The sequence below is a fragment of the Vicugna pacos genome, chromosome 15 (genome assembly GCF_048564905.1).
Source record: "Vicugna pacos chromosome 15, VicPac4, whole genome shotgun sequence".
Taxonomy (NCBI): domain Eukaryota; kingdom Metazoa; phylum Chordata; class Mammalia; order Artiodactyla; family Camelidae; genus Vicugna; species Vicugna pacos.
The window spans coordinates 28,847,206-28,864,675 of NC_133001.1; the positions used below are offsets into that span (position 1 = coordinate 28,847,206).

The 17,470-nt window shown below is 57.3% G+C and overlaps 1 protein-coding gene across 1 annotated transcript; it reads right to left on the minus strand.

The window, feature by feature from the left end:
• Nucleotides 1-638: 638 nt before the first annotated feature.
• Nucleotides 639-4,922, minus strand: SIX3 (SIX homeobox 3). The gene is made up of 2 exons (XM_015245437.3): nucleotides 3,910-4,922; nucleotides 639-2,077 (listed from the first exon to the last, which is right to left on the minus strand). The coding sequence occupies exons 1-2, from the start codon at nucleotides 4,716-4,718 to the stop codon at nucleotides 1,885-1,887; spliced, it is 1,002 nt and encodes a 333-aa protein (XP_015100923.3). The 5' UTR covers nucleotides 4,719-4,922; the 3' UTR covers nucleotides 639-1,884.
• Between the last annotated feature and the right edge of the window lie 12,548 nt (nucleotides 4,923-17,470).

The window sequence follows — 17,470 nt, forward strand, 5'->3', positions numbered from 1 at the left end:
CAGTTGATATCAAAAGATGGAAAGAAATTTCAAGGAGACAGATCGAGAGCCATAAGGCAAGTCATAACCACACAGAAGCGCACATGCAGGTGGTGAGGAGGGGGTCTATCTTGATTCTAGGCCCTAAACTCCTCAAACTACCTCCTCCCTCTCTCTCTATCCTCCCCACCCGGCCTACAGTTGTCCCCCTCCAACCAACTCCACCCAAAGAAGACAAAACCTGTCTGCTCCGCTCTAGATTTATGCTTGCATTTGGCGACCCCCGTGTGTTTCCCCTTTAAAAAAAAAAAAGGCAATAACAACCGAAAGACGCCAAAGACCCACCAGAGCCTAACCAGCTACAGTTCCTGGAGATCTAGGCCTGGCCTCTCCCGCTGAAGAAACTGGCCGCAGTCCCCTCTCTCTGCGCCCTCTCTGCCTTTTTGCAGGGGATTCGGCTTTGGTTCTTTTCTGAAGGGCCTGTTCCCAAGCACCACCACCACCACCACCACCATTCCCCCTTCTCCCGGAAGAAGCTCAGACCCAGCCTGAAAATTCTACCCCAGCTTGGGTGGCGCAGCTGGAGAGGAAACGAAGGCCGGGCCGCTGCACCCCGGGGCTGCGGCACAGGGACGGACAAAAACACCGGTCTCTGGGAGTGATAAGAAAATGGAGAATACTGTATTTGCTTTAGAAAGTTTTTACATATAGATAAACACGCAGTTAAGATAACAGTAAAAGCGCCCTACGGGGAGTGAGAGATATCTCCAAAGCAGCTAAGAAATACTTGAAATAGCTTTTGCATAAGAATACTACGGTCTCACTCTCCGCTCTCGCTAGCGACGGGGTCCCTCTTCCTAACCCAGCCCGCCACGCCGCGCCTTGACTGCCAAGTCGACGCCTGGAACACCGAGTGGGACGGGAACCCCGAAAAGGAAACAGACAGGTGAGCGGGGAGGGAGGAAGAAGATGGGAGAGAAAGAAAGAGAAAGGGAGAGGAGAAAAAGCAATATCATATACAAGCAATTTCTACACATATATTACAAACTGGGAAAATGACCGATCATTAAGATATACATAATTCATATAAAATTTTGAAATAAAAATAAAAATCTGTTACAGTCATAACTATTCTTTTTCCACATTTATAACCAGTACCCACACAGGCAGTGACAGAGTGGAGAGAAAAAGGTGCTTAACAAGAAAATGATTGTCTGCTGAACAAAAAACAGAAGATTGCATCTTGTTTGACCAATACTTGGACTTAAAAACAGAGAGAAAGAAAGAGAGTGAGAGAGAAAAAAAGAGAGAAAGAGCAACAAAAGGCGAGAAACATTTGCTATTTCCCTCCCAAAGAGTTCTTTTTTTTTTTTTTTAACAAATTCTGAACGGAGATGGCGGGGTTTTTTTTCCTCTTTTTGTCTGTTTTGCTTTGTTATCTTGTCATCGTGGTGGTGGTCGGTTTTTGTATAGTCGACTCTTTTTTAACCATTTTAAACTAGAGAGAATATTTTCCCAGATACAAATAAATCGTCATGCAGGTGGGGTGCCGGGTCCGTGGGAACCGAAAGGAGAAGCCGTGCTTGTCCTAGAAAGTATACAATTGTCACCTCTTTTATGTTTTCTGCCCGCAGCATCAGCGTTTGTGACTGTCTGTTGGCGTTGCAGTCCTTTGGGGTGGCCGTGGTGGTAGATGGTGGTTGGGAGTTGTTGGTTTGCGTTTCATTTGTTATTTTTCTTTTTTATATTTTTTGGCTGGAGTGGATGTGTGTGTGTACTTGGGTGTGTGGATGATTGTGTATCCTGATTTCGGTTTGTTCTGGGGATGGAAGAGGAAGAGGAGGAGGGCGAGGAGGAGGAGGGGAAGAAAGAGGGGGAGGAGGGGCAGGAGGGCGGCCTTGGATATCATACATCACATTCCGAGTCGCTGGAGGTTACCGAGAGGATGGAGGTGCCGGTGTCCGCGCGCTCCGTCAGGCTGGACACGCTGGTGGTGGGGCTGGCCGCCGTGGACGGCGACTCTGCCGAGCCGTGCGTGGGGCATCCGGGCTCGGCCAGCGAGCGCATGCCGCTCGGTCCGATGGCCTGGTGCTGGAGCCTGCGGGAGACAGAGAGCAGCGCCCGCCCTGACACAGCAGCCCCGCTACCCGGCTCCGCCAAGCCTCCTCCCTGAGCCCGCGCCGCCGAGAGTCGGGTCTGCCGCCGCCCGTGCTCCTCGGCCTCCCGAACCCCGCGCCCTTCACCGTCAACCCCGACTCTACTCTCTACGCTCATCTCCCTCCTCCAGGCACCCGGCGGCTCTCTGAGCGCCGCAGAGCCTCCCCAGCGCGGTCTTGGCTCTCATCCCCGCCTCCCCGGGGCTCTCTGGAGCCTCCTAAAGCTTCCCAGGTCGGGGCGGGCCTCAGGGGAGAGGTAGAACCCAAGGCCGGCCGGCTGGGGAGGCCCGGGTGCATGCTGCGAAGGACGCCGAGCCCCGAAGGAGCAGAAGTCTGGGAGAGGCAGAGTATTTCTTCTTCCCCTGCCCCTGGGACTCTTCAGACTCTGCCGGCTGCCCCTGAAGCAGACCAGTCCCCTCAAGGCCTCCTGCCTCAGCTCCCCCAAACACAAATCCAGAGCTGCGGGTTGTTCACCCGCTGCTTCTCCCGGATAGGACCGTTTGGCTTTGCTCTCTGGATCCCTGAGCAGAGGGCTGGATGGGGAAAGAGAAAATGGGGAAGCTGGGAGCAGAAAAGTGAGGGAAGAGGAGGGAGAGACAAGGGGGAGATGGAAAAGACAGGAAGGGAGCGCAAAGCAGTCTCCCGCTGCCGGTTTCCCATGCCTGGCAGAGGCTGCCTGAACCTAGTGTCTTGCATTCTCCCCACTAGGAGGCCTTCTCCTGGACCTCAGCGCTCCCCCCATTGGGCGAAAATTTGGCCCCACAGGCAAGAGTGAGAGGGTCAAAGGCTCAGGCCTGGGCCACCTACACCTTAACACACTCACTCCCTCCAGGAACTCACACCCAGCCCCCAGCCCGGGCAGCTGTCAGTAGCTGGGGCCCTGACACCAGGCCCAGTGCCTTTCCAAGCAGAGCTGGGACACAGGCTGCCCATCGGGGCTTTCACCCAACTTCCTCTCTTCCCCTTTCCCTCCCCTCTTCTTTCCTCTTTCCCTGATTCCCCTCTAGTTATTTTCCTCCCTACTTCCCCCAGGCCTAGCTCTGCTGACAGGTCAAGCCCAGTACAACTTTGTGACTTTTTGGCCAACTTCCGGCAGCAAGGTAGCTTCTGCTCCTGCCCACCTCCCAATTTAGTGGACCAAAGAGATGCTCCGTGGTTGGATCAGGAGAGCTATCAGGAGCGTGCGAGAGCGCGCGCGCAAACACACACAGCCTCTCCACTCCCAGCCCTGCTCATCTGCTCCTGGTCAGACAACTTGCAATGCTTTGGGGAGGAGGCCCGCTGCATGATAGCCACTGGCCGCTCCCTTTTGTGGCAGGGACCCGGTTCAGTTTCCTCTCCCAGAAGTTCGTGGATTCCTCCCTGGATTTTTGCAATACATGGAAATAAGAATCAGGTGGCAAGGAGCACTTTCCTTCCTTTCCTGTCTGTAGACTCCAGAGGAGCCCGGCACTGCATCCTGGAATGAGGAGGCGGGCGCCAGTGCAGTGCAGAGCTAAGGCTCCCAGGGCCCTGGCCCGGGGACTATGGGCCCTCAGTGCCCCACACACTCTCTCCACCTGACGAAAGCCCCTTTCAGGCAAAGTAATCAATGCACCCACCACCCACCCCTCTTCCCCGTGCCTGGGCAAGCGGAAACTTTCTCCAACTGACCAGGAGGTCTTGGCTTCTCGAGAGCAGCCACTCGCCTCCTGTCCGCTCGCCCTCTTTTCAACCCCTCTTTCCCTCCTCGGCCACGGAGACCGTAGCCCAGGCCGCGGGTCCCGCCACTGACCTGTTCTTGGCCGCCGCGGCGCGGTCGCGCTGCCTCCGGTTCTTAAACCAGTTGCCTACTTGTGTGGGAGTGAGGCCGGTGGCCTGCGCCAGTTCGCGTTTCTTGCTGGGGTTGGGATAGGGGTCCTGCAGGTACCACTCCCGCAGCAGGCTCCGAGTCCGCTCCTTGAAGCAATGCGTCTTCTGCTCGCCGTCCCAGATGGTGCGCGGCAGCGGGAACTTCTTGCGCACGCGGTACTTGTCCACCGGGCCGAGTGGGCGGCCGCGCAGCTTCTCGGCCTCCTGGTAGTGAGCCTCCAGCCACATGGCCTGCAGCTTGCCGTGAGACTCCTTGGTGAACTTGTGGTTCTCCAGGATGTGGTAGAGGTCGCGGAAGTTGCCCGTGTGGAAGGCGACCACGGCGCGCGCGCGCAGGATCGACTCGTGCTTGTTGATGGCCTCGCACGCCCCGGGGGCCACGGGCAGCGACCAGAGGAAGCGGCCCAGCCGCTCGATGTCGCCCGTCTCCTCCAGCGTCTCGCAGACGCTGGCCACCTGCTCCGGCGAGAAGTTGAGGGTGGGCAGCTGGAACATGGACAACTCTTCCGGGGGGGCCCTGGAGCCGCCGCCGCTGCCGCCGCCGCCTGCTCCGCCAGCACCGCCGCCTCCCGCACAGTTCCCGCCGCCGCCGCCTCCTCCCGCGCCGCCGCCGCCTCCCGCACCGTTCCCGCTGCCGCTACTCGCCAGAAGTAGGGAGCGGTGGTGAGAATCGGCGAAGTTTGGCAACAAGAAGTGGGAGGAATAGAGGTCTAGGGGGGAGCGGAATACCATGGACTGACCTGAGAGGAGAGGAGAAAATTCAGGGAGAGGAAGAGAGAGGGGAGGAAGAGGAGGAGAGGGGCGATGAGGACCAGGAGGAGGGAGAGGAGAGGGGGGAGGAGGAGAAGGAAAGGAGGGGGGAGCAGGAGGAGGAGGAGGGGGAGGAGGAAGGGCGTAAGGGACACCCACACCCCACACACATCCACACACACACACACCCGCGCAGCCACATAGAGAGGGAGGAAGGAGAGCGGCCCGGTGCGCGCGCGCAGAGAGAGAACCCGAGACAGAGAGAGCGAGAGGGAGAGCGAGCGAGCGAGAGCCAACCACCGCCGAGTCAAGATTCAGCGATTCCACAGCAATCGCCCTAATGACAACAGCCTCATAATATCTCCCCTAAATCCACAGTGAGTGCAGCATTGAAACATTTTGTTTCGCTTTTCTATTGGTCTGCGGAGTGTCGTTGTGGCGTTGCCACGGCAACCACTGCCAATCACTGTCAGCCCTGCCAATCAATACCGAGAACGTAAGGACGGTTTTACCACTTAGCCAGAGTGGGAGGGGGGAGGGGGAGAGGAGGGAAAGAGGGAGAAGGGGGAGAAAGAGAATTTTTAAAAAATCTTTGCAACTCTTAATCTCACTAGTTTCTCTCTCTCTCTCCTTTCTCCCCCTCCCCTTCTTTTTCCTCGCTGTCTCTGAGCTCTCTCTTCTCCAAAGAAGTTGATCCAGAAATTCAAAAAGCCATGGGCATAAGTTGTTGAATGGGACGAGCAATTAAAGGGGGGATTTTGTTGGGAAGTGAGAGGCTCCCCACGCTGCATGAAGGCCGAGGGCCAGCCCCCTAGGAGAGGCCGAGGGCCGGAGGAGCCAGCACGGTTTGCACATGGTGTGCACGTCGGGCCGTCTCTTTCTGCCTATGTGAGCACTAATAGTGGCGAGGAAGAAAGGAGAGTGAGATCATGGGGCCCACCAGGCGCCGATCCTGGCCTGGCAGGCCGTTGCGCCCCGGATCTCGGATTTGGGGGGCAGCTGGAGCCTGGGAGCCAGAGTCCAGGACCCAGGGTGCTGGAAGTCTCTATGGCCTCCCTGGTCTACAATCCTCCACCACATTTACCCTAACATCCTCTGCATTGGATCCAGCTTCTCTTTAACTCTGCCCCCAGTCAAGGATCCTTGATTTCCCCTATAGCCTTCTATTTTTAAATAGCAGTACATTTTCCATCTTAAAAAGCAATACGCCTCTTTGTTTCCCCCCAGATTTCAGCTGCCTACCTAGGAGCTGTGGAGAAGGTTCAGCTGGGAAGCCTGTAAGCCCCCTGCCCCTCTCCCAAGATGCCGGCTACCCTGACACCCTCCAAGGAGCTTGGGTCTGCCTACTAGCCCTGGAAGGGCACTCAAACCTCGGAGGCTGCCCTAAAGAAGTAGATAGGCCTGAATATTGCTTGTTCGCTCATATTGTAAAGAAAAAAATAATAAAACTTATTCCTCTAATGAAAGTAATAACACAAACCTAAAACAAACCCCCAAAAGGCCCATAGCATGGAGAGAGCCCTCCCTCCCTCCAGCCACTGCAGCCCCCAGGCCAGGCATGGGTATTTATTTCTAAGGTATGTTGCTTTTAAGAAGATGTAATCAGCATCTTGAGCCAGGCCTCCCTTTGTGAGGCTTCTGTAACTATGGAAGTGTGATTTGCGCAGATTTGTCAGGGTCAGAGACGTCTTCCCCCTGAGCACTGTGTATATTTAGACAGGATTCGGTTTGGTGTTAAAAAGTGTATATTTTGAATGAGTTCACACACAGTAGCCAACAATGCCCACATTGTCGGCCCGTGTACAACGTGTATTGAAACGCAGCGTCCAGACTTCAACTAATCTGCCCTCAATAAAGCTGAAATAATTATCCTAAGCTGCCTTTCCAGAAGAAAAATCATTGAGGAATTCAAAACTTTTTTTTTCAAAAAAGACCTTTTCTACATTCCGATGCAGATCTTGGGGTGAGGCGCCCAGTCCACACCGCTGTGGAGATCTCAAAGAGGGAGGCGAGAAAGAGATGTGAGAGAATTTAAGTGGGAAAGCTAACACGACTGGGGCTGCAAGTGTCCCATCCCCTAAATCTCAAGTTCTGGCCCTCCTTAGGCCTTGACTCCCCCAGAGCCAGATCTCCTGGGCAGAGAAATGAAGCTGTTTCAGAAGTTCCACTGCAGCAAAGAGGCTGCGACACCGGCCCACTCAGCCCCAGGGAGCCAGGGTTGCTGGTCCTAAACCCGCTGACTGAGGCAGAAAAATATTTGCCCAAAGGGAAGACTGGCTAAGCCCCACTTCGTAGGGATCCGTATCTCTCTCCCCTCGGTGTATCTTCCTCCCGGCCGTGGGCCTTTTCTGCTCATCTGCGAAGCTCTGGGCGGTCGTTTACTGCGGGACCAGAAAGAGCCCTAAGATTGGGACACAAAAACAGACACTTCATCTTTTCTTCCCGATCCCTTTCTCTCGTAGGGGAAGGATTATAGGCTGAAGGGTGGGAGGGGGAAGGGGCAGGAGGAGGAAGCGGGGGAGGAAGGAATGAAAAAGGGGAGGGGAGTGGGTATTGTGCCGCGTGTGGGGGGAGAATTCCTACGGGTGGGTTTCCGAATATTGTGTTCAACTTTTTGAAAACAGCTCGTGACCCCGAAACTGCATCCCTTGGAGCAGAGGACCCAAGGCGCCGGGCGGGCGGGTGAACCCAGCCAGTCCCCTCCCAGTCCCCGCAACCCCCGCCTCCGGGTTGGGGCGACCCGGCCTCTCCCCGCCGCTACGGGGCCAGCCCCGGAGGGAGGCTGGGCAGGTGCTGCGGGCTCTGCCGAGAGCGCTGAAATAGAAAACCGTCGCCACTCATGGAGAATTGAGGCAAGTGGGACTGAGGCTCAATTCGGCGACACCCTCCTGCCCCCGGCGCGGCCCGGGCTCCTGCCGACCCGCCGCACCCCTCCAGCTTGGGCGGCGGTGGTGGCTTGGGGGTGAACAGCCGGGAGGAGGGCGGTGGCGGCAAGGCGCGCAGCTTTGTGCGCCGGGCCAGGGCCAGGGCCGGGGCCGGGCGCGGCGGGGCGGGCGCCCAGTCCCGGGCTGTCAGAGCCTCCCCGCAGAGCTGAGCTCCGCGCCGCCCACCGAGCCCACCTCGCAGCCCCGCAGCTGCTAGCGCCTCTCCGCTTCGGCCCGAAGCACCATGCCCGCCGCCCGGAGCCGGTAAGTTGAGAGTCCAGAGGGCTGGAGAGGGAGGCGGGGCGGCCTGTCCGCGGCGCGGATGGCTGGACTGGCTCTGGGCCGAGCTGGGAGAGCAGACTCCTCAGGGTGTCGGTCTAGGGGTGCTGATGGGGGGCGAGGGGGCTATGGGGCACCAGAGATTCCCCTCTCAAATTCCCAGGAGCTGGGAGTTGGGGAGAAGGTTTGGGAGCAGCAGGACCTTGGGTTCTAGGGCCCAGGCCGCCTGCCCTACTGCTCTGGGGACCTGAACTGTTGGGCAGCAGGAGGGCCGAGGGCCCGGAGGTGAGCCTGGAATGGGTGGCGCTCAGGGGGGTCCTGCACCCTGGGTCTCTTAGAGAAGGGAGATCTGGATGGATAGATCAGCCCGAGGGGCCTCTAAATCTCTCCTGCCCTCTGGCCGCTCAGACTCTGGGATCTGGGATTTGGCGCTCATACAGGCCAAGGTCACAAAATTGCTACCATCGTCCCTGCTTTAATTCTGGCCCGGGCGACAGGAAGGACAGCAGTACAGGTGATGGGGGGAGAAAGGGCATTTGGGCTGGAAGACGTCCTCTTACCAGGACCTACCAGGCATTTGTTTACAAATGCCACCCCGAACCCCAGTAGTCTCAGCTCCACCAGGAGAGGTACCTAAGAGAGTCCTACTCCTTGTCTGGGGTTCCAGGAAATCCAAGAGGTCTGCAAGTCTCCGAGAGAGGAAGACCCGAGGGCTGGGGCACATGCACCCACTCGGCCTTGCTCAACTCCATAAGGCCAGTTTGTCCTGGGGGGCAACGCCCTTCTGGTCCCCAAGACATCGGGAGGCGGGAGCTGGCCCGGTGGCCCTCGGTCTGGGCCTCCCCGCAAGCTACAAACCGAGGCGCTTGGCGCCGGCGGCCAAGGAGGGCGCAGGGGAGCGCAGTACGCAGGCGGGGGAGGCCGCGAAGCCCTTCAAGGACCCCGATTACTTTCCTTTGAATGAAAAACAACAACAACAACAACAACTGCTCCCTTCCCGCGCCCCCGCCCCCCTTAGCCTCCGGGGACCCGCGCTCTGAGCAATTGTCGACCGGGACAGTAAACACAGCTCAGTTGCCTCAACTTTCTCCGCACATAAAAGTTCCCGGCGTGCGGGGAAATTTGAATATTTGATCAGCCCCTTTGAGTGACCCTCATTAGCCTGGCGCCCTGCTAAGGCCCCGGCATTGCAAAAAAAGCTGCTGGGCCCGGCATTTGTATGCCTTGTTAGCGCCGCTTAATGAAGCCGCCCCGACCGCTCAAAGGCGGCCTCCGGGCCGGCAGCGCGCACCTCTCGGCACCCCGCTCTGCCTAATGAGCCCCACCGCCCGCCGAAGGCCCCTCTGCCTCCCACATCCTCAAACAAGAGAAGTTTGGCTCCGTCTTAGGCCACCGCACCTCCCACTGCCAGACCCAGGAGAGTGGGCACAAATCCGGCCTAGCTGGCTGTGGTGACCCAGCCCTAAGAGAGAGCGGTGGCAGACTTAGGGGATGTGAGCCATATGGGCTGGGGAGGGGGGGTGGCCTCAGGTTGTAGCTCAGGAAGCACACTGTCAACCTTTCCCATGAAGGCCAATTTCAAATCAGTCACCCCAGTTCCTTAAAGAACTGCACCTGGACTCATGTTGGGGTGGCAGAGGGCAGACGTCCAGGGGAGGGTCAGCTTTTCATCTTCCCCCCTCTCCAAGTTCCTTTGGTCTCCACTGCCCAGGAGGCTGCCTGCTTTTTTATGGATCCCCTTATGATATCCAGAACTGGTGTGTTAGGGCTGGGATTTGAGGAGCAGGCACACTCAGTCTCTCAAACTATCACTGACTGGCCCCACCATACACAGACCTCAAGCACAGTCCAATGTTATGACAGTTGGCACTAGAGAAGGCAAGGTACCAAGGTATCACAGCCTACCCTGTGCCTGCTCCCACCCCCCAGTCATGCCCTGTTGGTCTCTCTTTAATCACTCATCCAGTCTTCAGGAGGCCAGAAGAAAGTGCTCTAGGCAAGGGGCCACTTCGCATAGCAAAAACTGGCTGCGAGGATGAGACTGAGACTAAAACAGGCCTGAAGGAGAGAAAGAGAGGGCTTGCTCTGGAAGGAAGGGGATCCAAAACCACCATCTACTTCCTCTTTTCTTGGCTGGACAGATGACATTGTTGACCAGCAAATGTCAGAAATCCCATTAGCAGTTGTGCTTCAGTCCTCTGAAAGAGTAGACTTCTCCTCCCTCTCCTCCGATGCCCTTTTCCTGGACAGTTGTCACTCAAGGTCCCTCATTGCTCACCCAGCCTTTGGGTTTCTAAGGGTTACTTTGGGGGGGGGGTTAATACAGTGAGCTTGGGAAGTAGGATGCTCTCAAATCTATACTCTGGGCCTTCTGGAGGTGCCCCCCCCCACAAGGCCCACAATCCCTCAGACACACCTAGGCTGGCCAGGTTGGCAACCTCCAAACCCCATTCCAGGGTGGCCACCTCTAGGAATGAATGGCACCTAGCCAACCCTCATCCTTTGCCAAAAGGCTATGTAGGCCCTGGGATAGGAAAGCCTGAAAGTTCATCTGGTCTGCTCCTCTTCTCTTTCTCTCCCCCAATTCAACTGCATGCCCCACCCCATTTTCGTCCCACAACCCTGGAACTCAATCCCAGACTGATGATTTTTAGGAATCATCTCTGCTCTGGACAAGGCAGTGCCCAGGCCTTGATCCATGCAAAGGACAAAGGTAGGAGCCGGGAAGTGAGGAGTGGATGCTGTTGGAGAGAAAGGGGACCTGAGGCGGAGGGTACAACTCAGCTCTGTGGCCCCGAGGCCAGGCCCACCAACTGCTCGGGGGAGGAGGCAAGAGGAGGGGGCCAAGAGTCCGCGGGCATCGGTCGGGGCAGGAGGGACCTAAGGCGATGGCGTGGGGGGCTAGATCCAGAGGAGAGGGGCGGGGGTCGGGGGAGCGCGCAGGGTGGAGGAGGGGGGTGCGCTCTTTAAGAGCCACACGGCTGGCAGAAGCGCGCGGCCCGGTGCTGGTAGCGCATTGACCCCGAAGGGGATTTAGCGGGAAGGGAGCGGCCGGGCTCCGGGGGCTTTGTGCGGGGGCGACCAGAGAGGCCGAGGCACAAGAATAAGGAGCGACTGCATCTTGAAAGGCCGCGCTGAGGCAGCGGCGCTGCCGCTCTTGACTTCTTAGCACAGCTTAGAAAGCCTGTCCCGGCTTAAGCCGAACTGCCGGTACTGGGCCCTGAGCGCCTAGTCCCAGGGCTAGGAGCTCCTGGCCTCGGGATAAGGGGGGCACGAGGGGCGGCGTGGGACCTGGCAAAGTTGCTTTTGGCTCTGCAGCCGCCCGGCCCTAGTGCAGGACTGCGAGCCTGACAGGCCACGCTGGGCATGGCCAAAGAAAGAATTTTCTTTTTCCAACTTCGGCGTTTGGTTTTGTGTGTTCACCTTGCGCAGCTGCGGAGCCGACCGACCCCAGTGGACTCTCAACAGGTGGCCAAGTAAGTGCATTTAAGAATTCTGGCTATATCATCAGCCCCTTCCCGGCCTCCTTCCCCTTCCCTTCCCAGTTTCCCCCCTGGCCGCTCCGAGTTCCCCGTGCTTTCCCGCGGGCTAAGGCTAGAGGAGGAAGTAGGGGAAAGGGGTGGCGGCGCTCTCTCCCTGGGGGTCCTCCGGCTCCCAGCTGCAGCCCAGGACAGCTCCACCCAATACCCCCGTGGCCCGATCACCCTTAGCTCCGTTGTGGGCCCTGGTGCCCCAAGGTATGTCTGCTGGGGGTGGGGAACGCGCCGCAGCACCTCAAGAGCAAAGCGGGCAGGAAGGGGGTCGGCGGGACCGGTGGCCGCGAGGCTTTTTTGTGGGGGCTTGAGACAGAGACTCAACTACGCACCCTCTTTTATGAGAGACTGGGATCCGGCCCGGGGAGCCCGCGCCAGCTGTACAATAGCTCGCAGAAGAGCGGCTCAGTTGTTGGGTTGGGGAGGTGGGAGAGGTAGATAGAGCAGAAGAGGGAGGAGGGGGAAGCAGAGAAAGGCAAAGGCAAGAAATCTCGGGCGTCCGAGTGAAAAGTCGGAAAATGTCCTCAGAGCGCGCGGGAAACAGAGGCGCGCGCTCTCACGGGCGCACATCCTCTCCCTCTCACACACACACTCTTCCACAGCACTCACACCCACTCCACACACGCGGCCTTGCCAGTGCGGGGTCTTCAGCCCCGACGCCCAATCCCAGTCGGGACGAAGTCCCCCTCCTACTCCCCCTCCCCTGCTGCCAAAAGCCCTTCCACCCGGCCACCGTTGCCCCGAGAATGACTGAAGGGGCTAGGAGGACCCTCCAGGGCTGGGGCGCTGGGAGGATCTTACCTGCGGAAAGGTAAGGGAAGCCGGGAGCTGGAAGCAGCGGCGGATAAATATTCATTAGGAAGTGTAAGTGTCTCCTTTTAAACCGCGCGGTGCGCGCTCTGGCTCCTATCTCTCTCTCCCTCCCTCTGTCCTCTTGTGAGGCTCTCTCCCCCTCTCGCTCAGTCTCCCCCCACCCCCCACCCTTTCCTGCGAAATGCCGGGTGGATCCCTGTCTAGCTAACCTGTTGGGAAGCCTGAGCCGCGGGCAGCGCCTCCACAGCTGTTTGCCTTCGCTCTTGGGGCGCGCGTTCCCCATCCTTCCTCCCTCCTTTCGCCCAACCCCTTACCCCCTCCTAAATTACTACATCATTAGCTTTATTTTCCGGTGGAGGGGGGGTGAGGTAACGGCGCAGCCGTTAAAGCATCTCCCCAAAGCAGAGCGAAAAGCTGGCGCTATCAGAAGCTGCCCCAACTCCATCTCCACCTCCACATCCCCACTCAGTCTAGTTTCTGTTCCCCCTCTTTCCATCCCCACGTCCATCCTGTACCAGCACAACTCCACCATCCCTCCCTCCCCCGCCGTCAGTCCGGATCCCCGGCTGGGTCCGCAGTGAGATGTCAGGTCTGTAGGTCCAGGGAGCCGAGGTTTGGACTTCACCCTGCACTCGGTGTGGGGGTAGCTCTCCGAGTCCACCTTTCCCACGTAAGTTTTCTAGGTTGACCCTGAGTGGGCACCTGGGCAGCTTGGACCTTACGGTCAGAACACCAGAGGCGCATATCAAGGGCCTCACCTCGCAAGGCCTCAGGGCCCCCGGGCCTTGGCCCTTTGGCCGGGCTTGGGAGGTTGCATAGAGGGCGGGGGAGAAGTGGCCTCACTTTGTGCGAATGCGCAGGACAGACCGACGGACTGACAACCGCCTTATACGAACTGACCTGAAGTTAGCCGCGAGTACGCGTCTTTCTCTCTCTCACTCACGAGGAAACACATCTACAGAGTTCCAGGAAAGCACCGGTTCCCTCACGATCCATGCGAGAACAGCTTCCAGTTGCAGGCGAGCCACCCCATCCCCATCCCCGCACGCCGGAGGCCAGCATTCCCGCCGCCGGCTTCGGAGACTAGAAGACGGGCGGGCCCGCAAGGCGGCTCCCGGCGGAAGGATACATCGCAAGATAGTCGCAGCACGACCCCGACCACTCTCCTTGGTACCCTTCCTTCCCGTTCGAGGCCCCTAGGCCTCTCCAAGGGCTCTAAGGGATGGCGTGGCCCCAAGGTGCTTAGGGGTGGCCGGGGCGCACGCTCCGGCAGCGGGCTGAGCTCGGCGCGCCGAGGTGGGGGCGGTAGGAGGGGCTGAGGGGGGCGGGCCCAGGCCAGTTCCCAGTTACAAATACAGCAGCTCCCGGGAGGCCACAGAGGAGAGCTTCGCCCCCAAACACGTAGTTTACTCACCCCGAGGCGCCTTGACTTCCACTGTTGGGTCCTGTAACTTCTCCCGGATCCCAGGGCGCCCTGCGCCAGTTGGTGGCCTGCGTGGAGAGTACGGTCGTGAGACTCAAGGCGACCTCGTGGATCCCCCCTCCCATTTGCCCCGGCTTGGCCAAAATCCACCAGCAGAGATGCTAAAAGCTGTTTCGACCCTTCTGGAAGGGAGCGAGGCGCAGGATCTTTGGAGGATCTCCCTCTTCCTGGAAAGTTAGGAAGATGGGGAGATGAAGGTGTTCGAGAGAGCTCTGAAAGCCTTATTAACCTTGCGCCCCACCTAAATTCCTGAGTTTACACTCGCACACTTCTTCCTCCCCATACAGACTCAGGAGGTTGTATACATCCAAGCTCAGGCTTAAACTGAGTCACCTGACTGTACACGGAACACACATGCAGTTGTACCCTAGTGCACACGGGAGAATTAGAGGAAAGACAACAGCAGAATTTGAGGGAAAAAGAAGTGTCCCCAGACAATTATTCGAATGCATGGGTGCACATCTATTTGTGCAGATGCAGACAAAAGCCACAGTGCCCGCGCGGAGTGACCCTAGCCACAGGCAGATGTGCAGGAAGCCACACACAAGGAGAGTGGCCCCAGCGAGGATGCAGAACTCGAGGCCAAGGGCTTCCAGGTAGAGGGACCTTGGCTCCCAAGGAACTTTGTTGAGCCGACTTGGTGAAAGGTTTCAGGTCAGGTCGTGAAGACTAGAAAGCGCACCACATCCACCCCAAAGCGGACACTCGGCCTTCTGCTAAGCTGGGCTGGAGACACGCAGAGGAGGGCAGTCCAGGAAAGATTCATTTTGACTCAGATTACTTATCATTCTTGGTTTAGGAGATTGTGTTCTGAAGAAAGATAGGGTGGAGAGCATAGATGCCCTCATTCAATGCTGGGAGATTCCTAATTCTTAATGGGGATGGTCAGCTCTAATTAGGGCCTGAATGAAGTTGGAGAGCCCTTATTTTGCCCCTTTCTTTCCTTTTTATGCTAAGTTTAGTAGTTAAAAAGAAACAGCTCAGCTCCACACCTTCCTGCTCTCTCTTCCACCCCAATCTCCTTTACATCAAGTAAGTCCACAAAAGAACACTCCAAAGCAGACTGAATTATTTGGTTTATCAAACTATTTGTGTGTGTGAGAGAGAGAGATATTGGGATGTTCTCACTCTTCTGCTCAGTTCCAAACAGAGCCCACTGTCCTGGTCCTGGTCGAACTACAGGGTTTGGAAGAGGGATTCCTAGAGTGGCTCTCCCCAAAGGCCCCGCAAGTAGGCAGGATTGATTCCAGTTTCAGCTCCTTTTGCCTGCCCAATCCCAGCAGACCTTCCAGAAAGTCACCACCATGGTCTTCTTGCAGAAGAGGCAGGCACCCTGGATGCAGTGATGCTCTCTTTCCTCTTCACTTCCCTCCCCACTCTCTAAAAGTAGAGGGTAAGTTTGGGAAGATTCTTTTAGATGGGGGGGGCGAGGGAGATGACTTTCTGGGTTAGCAAGTGGATGACCACCCTCCAAGGGGCAGAGGAAGGTCCCTCCCGTAAAGAAGAGATGAGCGACCCAGAAAACACGGCAAGAGGACACGACACGTTGAGGCAGATGGAGTTGCCCCAGAAATGTAGGGCATGGGGTTTAGGGTATGAGTATAGAAGAATTTCTTCCCTTTTGGGGACAAACACTGCTTTCCCTCCCCTTCCCTACTTTTAAGTTCTGGAAATTTTAACGAGTTGTTCTCACAGATGTTTTGAACAATAAAGAGCGAAAATCACTTTAGAGTCAATTAATGTTCCTCAATAGGACAGTTTCTTCCAAGACGTTTCTCTTTCCCCAGGTCTGTTTTTTTTTGTTTAATTCTCTAATAAGAGTCCACCTGCCGTCACACCTCAGAAAAGAGAGAGAGAGACAAATAAGGAGACCATTACTCCCCAAGCTGAAATGTAACTTCCATTCCCTGTAGCTGAGATTCAGGATGCATGGAGGTAAACTCATTTCCCTTGGGGCATTTCTCCCCTCTTTGGGTAGTTACAGACTTTCTAATAAATAGCAATTGGCATTTTAGAGGTGGAAATGTTGGCTATTACCACTGAATTCTACAAGATTCTTCAAATTCTGCTGGTCTGATTTATAAAACTGCAAGTACATAGCTAAGCTCATTGCAGTATTTATCACTCAAGCAGAAAAGCGGCTCGTTTTCTCTTGGCCCCAAATGCCCCATGTACGGTCACTAGAGAGAGTTTATTTTTCTCTGTGTTTCCTAAACACCCTTGTCACCTCTGCCTGAGCCACTAGGCTCGGGTAGAACTACTACGGAGGTTTGTGACCTCTGGAATGGGGTGCTCTGTGGTGGTAGCTTTCTGTTGTAATGAATTCTTAGTGATTGTGAGTTCTCGCTCTCTTTTTCCACCCCAAATGAGCTTTCTAGAGTTGCCTGCGTCTTCCCCGCCAGAAACCGGCCGCCCAGATAGAAGCTATCCATTTCCGCTGCCCAGGGCAAAGGGCTGAACTTTGATGTCGGGTCCAGGGCTAGGGCGGGAAAGTGAAGGGGCTATGCGGGTGGGGGGAGGGGGCAAGCGTAGCTTTCAATAGTAAACTTAAAATAACCAGATACCCCTCTAATCCCTTCCATTAACAGTGTCAATGCACTAGAGAGGCCGTCTCACCTCCAAAGGCGTCTTCACCCCCGGAGGGCCCGGGCTTCCAGCCACAGCCCAACAACACTGGGCCCGCGCGCCAGAGAGGAGGTGCTCCTACGGCAAAAATCCCATACATTTTTAACTACAGTGATTACTAAATTAATAGCAGGCACTAAGACAGATGTCAAAACGTCTTGAAAATGTTTATCTGTGAATAATTGAGAAGGTGGTGGGACGCATTATCTGATTGTGTAATGAAATATGTATGAGGAACAGCTGTTTGCAACAGTCCCCTCCCGCCGCCTCCTCAGCCGGGTCCTTCTCTTGGAAGCAGGATTCGGCGAAGTTGGTCGGCCGCTTCTGTCCACTTGGGAGCCCGCTTGGCCCTCCGGGGCTGCTGGCAGAGCTGTGGTTCTAGAGCGCCCCGGGGTCACCCCCATTTCCTGGCGGAGGACATCATCGTGGAGTCACGCCTCCGCCTCCCTCTTCTGGCTTTGGTGGTGGGTGAGGCTGCACCACCGGCGGAGCTGGCCTTCGCGCCTTCGGGCCGGGCCCCGGGCTTGGCCTGTGCAGCACAAGGAAAGCACGGGCTCGGGCGGCGGCGGAGGCCCTGGCTCCCTGGCGTGCGCCTCCCCCCCAAGTGGAGCGGCCTGCTCTGAGTAGAGGGCCCGGGGTCACCGTGGGGTGACAGGGCTCCCGAGGGGGCTTTGTTCTGCTCTGAGGCCACACTGAGCACTTCCTTCCAGCCCAGGGCGGGTCCCCACCCCAGGCCTGTGCGCCGGCCCTGTTTGTTTTACCAGCACCCCCCCGCCCTCCAGCTGGACACGCAAACGGCCATCGGGGCGGTGTGCGCGGCCCGAGACCGTGGCCTGAGGCAAGTCCGAGGCCCGCTGGGCCCGGAGCGGTGAGCTCTGGTCCCGCAGAAAGCGAAGTGCGGGAAGAAACCGTGCTGGGCCTTTCTGGATTTCTGGGGCAGGGGTCAATCGGGCCGAGGAGGTGGCCAAATGGGGCGCTTGGCCTCGGCGGGCGGCCAAGGCCCACGTCCCGGGCTCCGAAGTGGGTGGGCGGCCTGTGCCGCCTTCCACCCCACTGCCGCCGGCCCTGTTCCCCCGG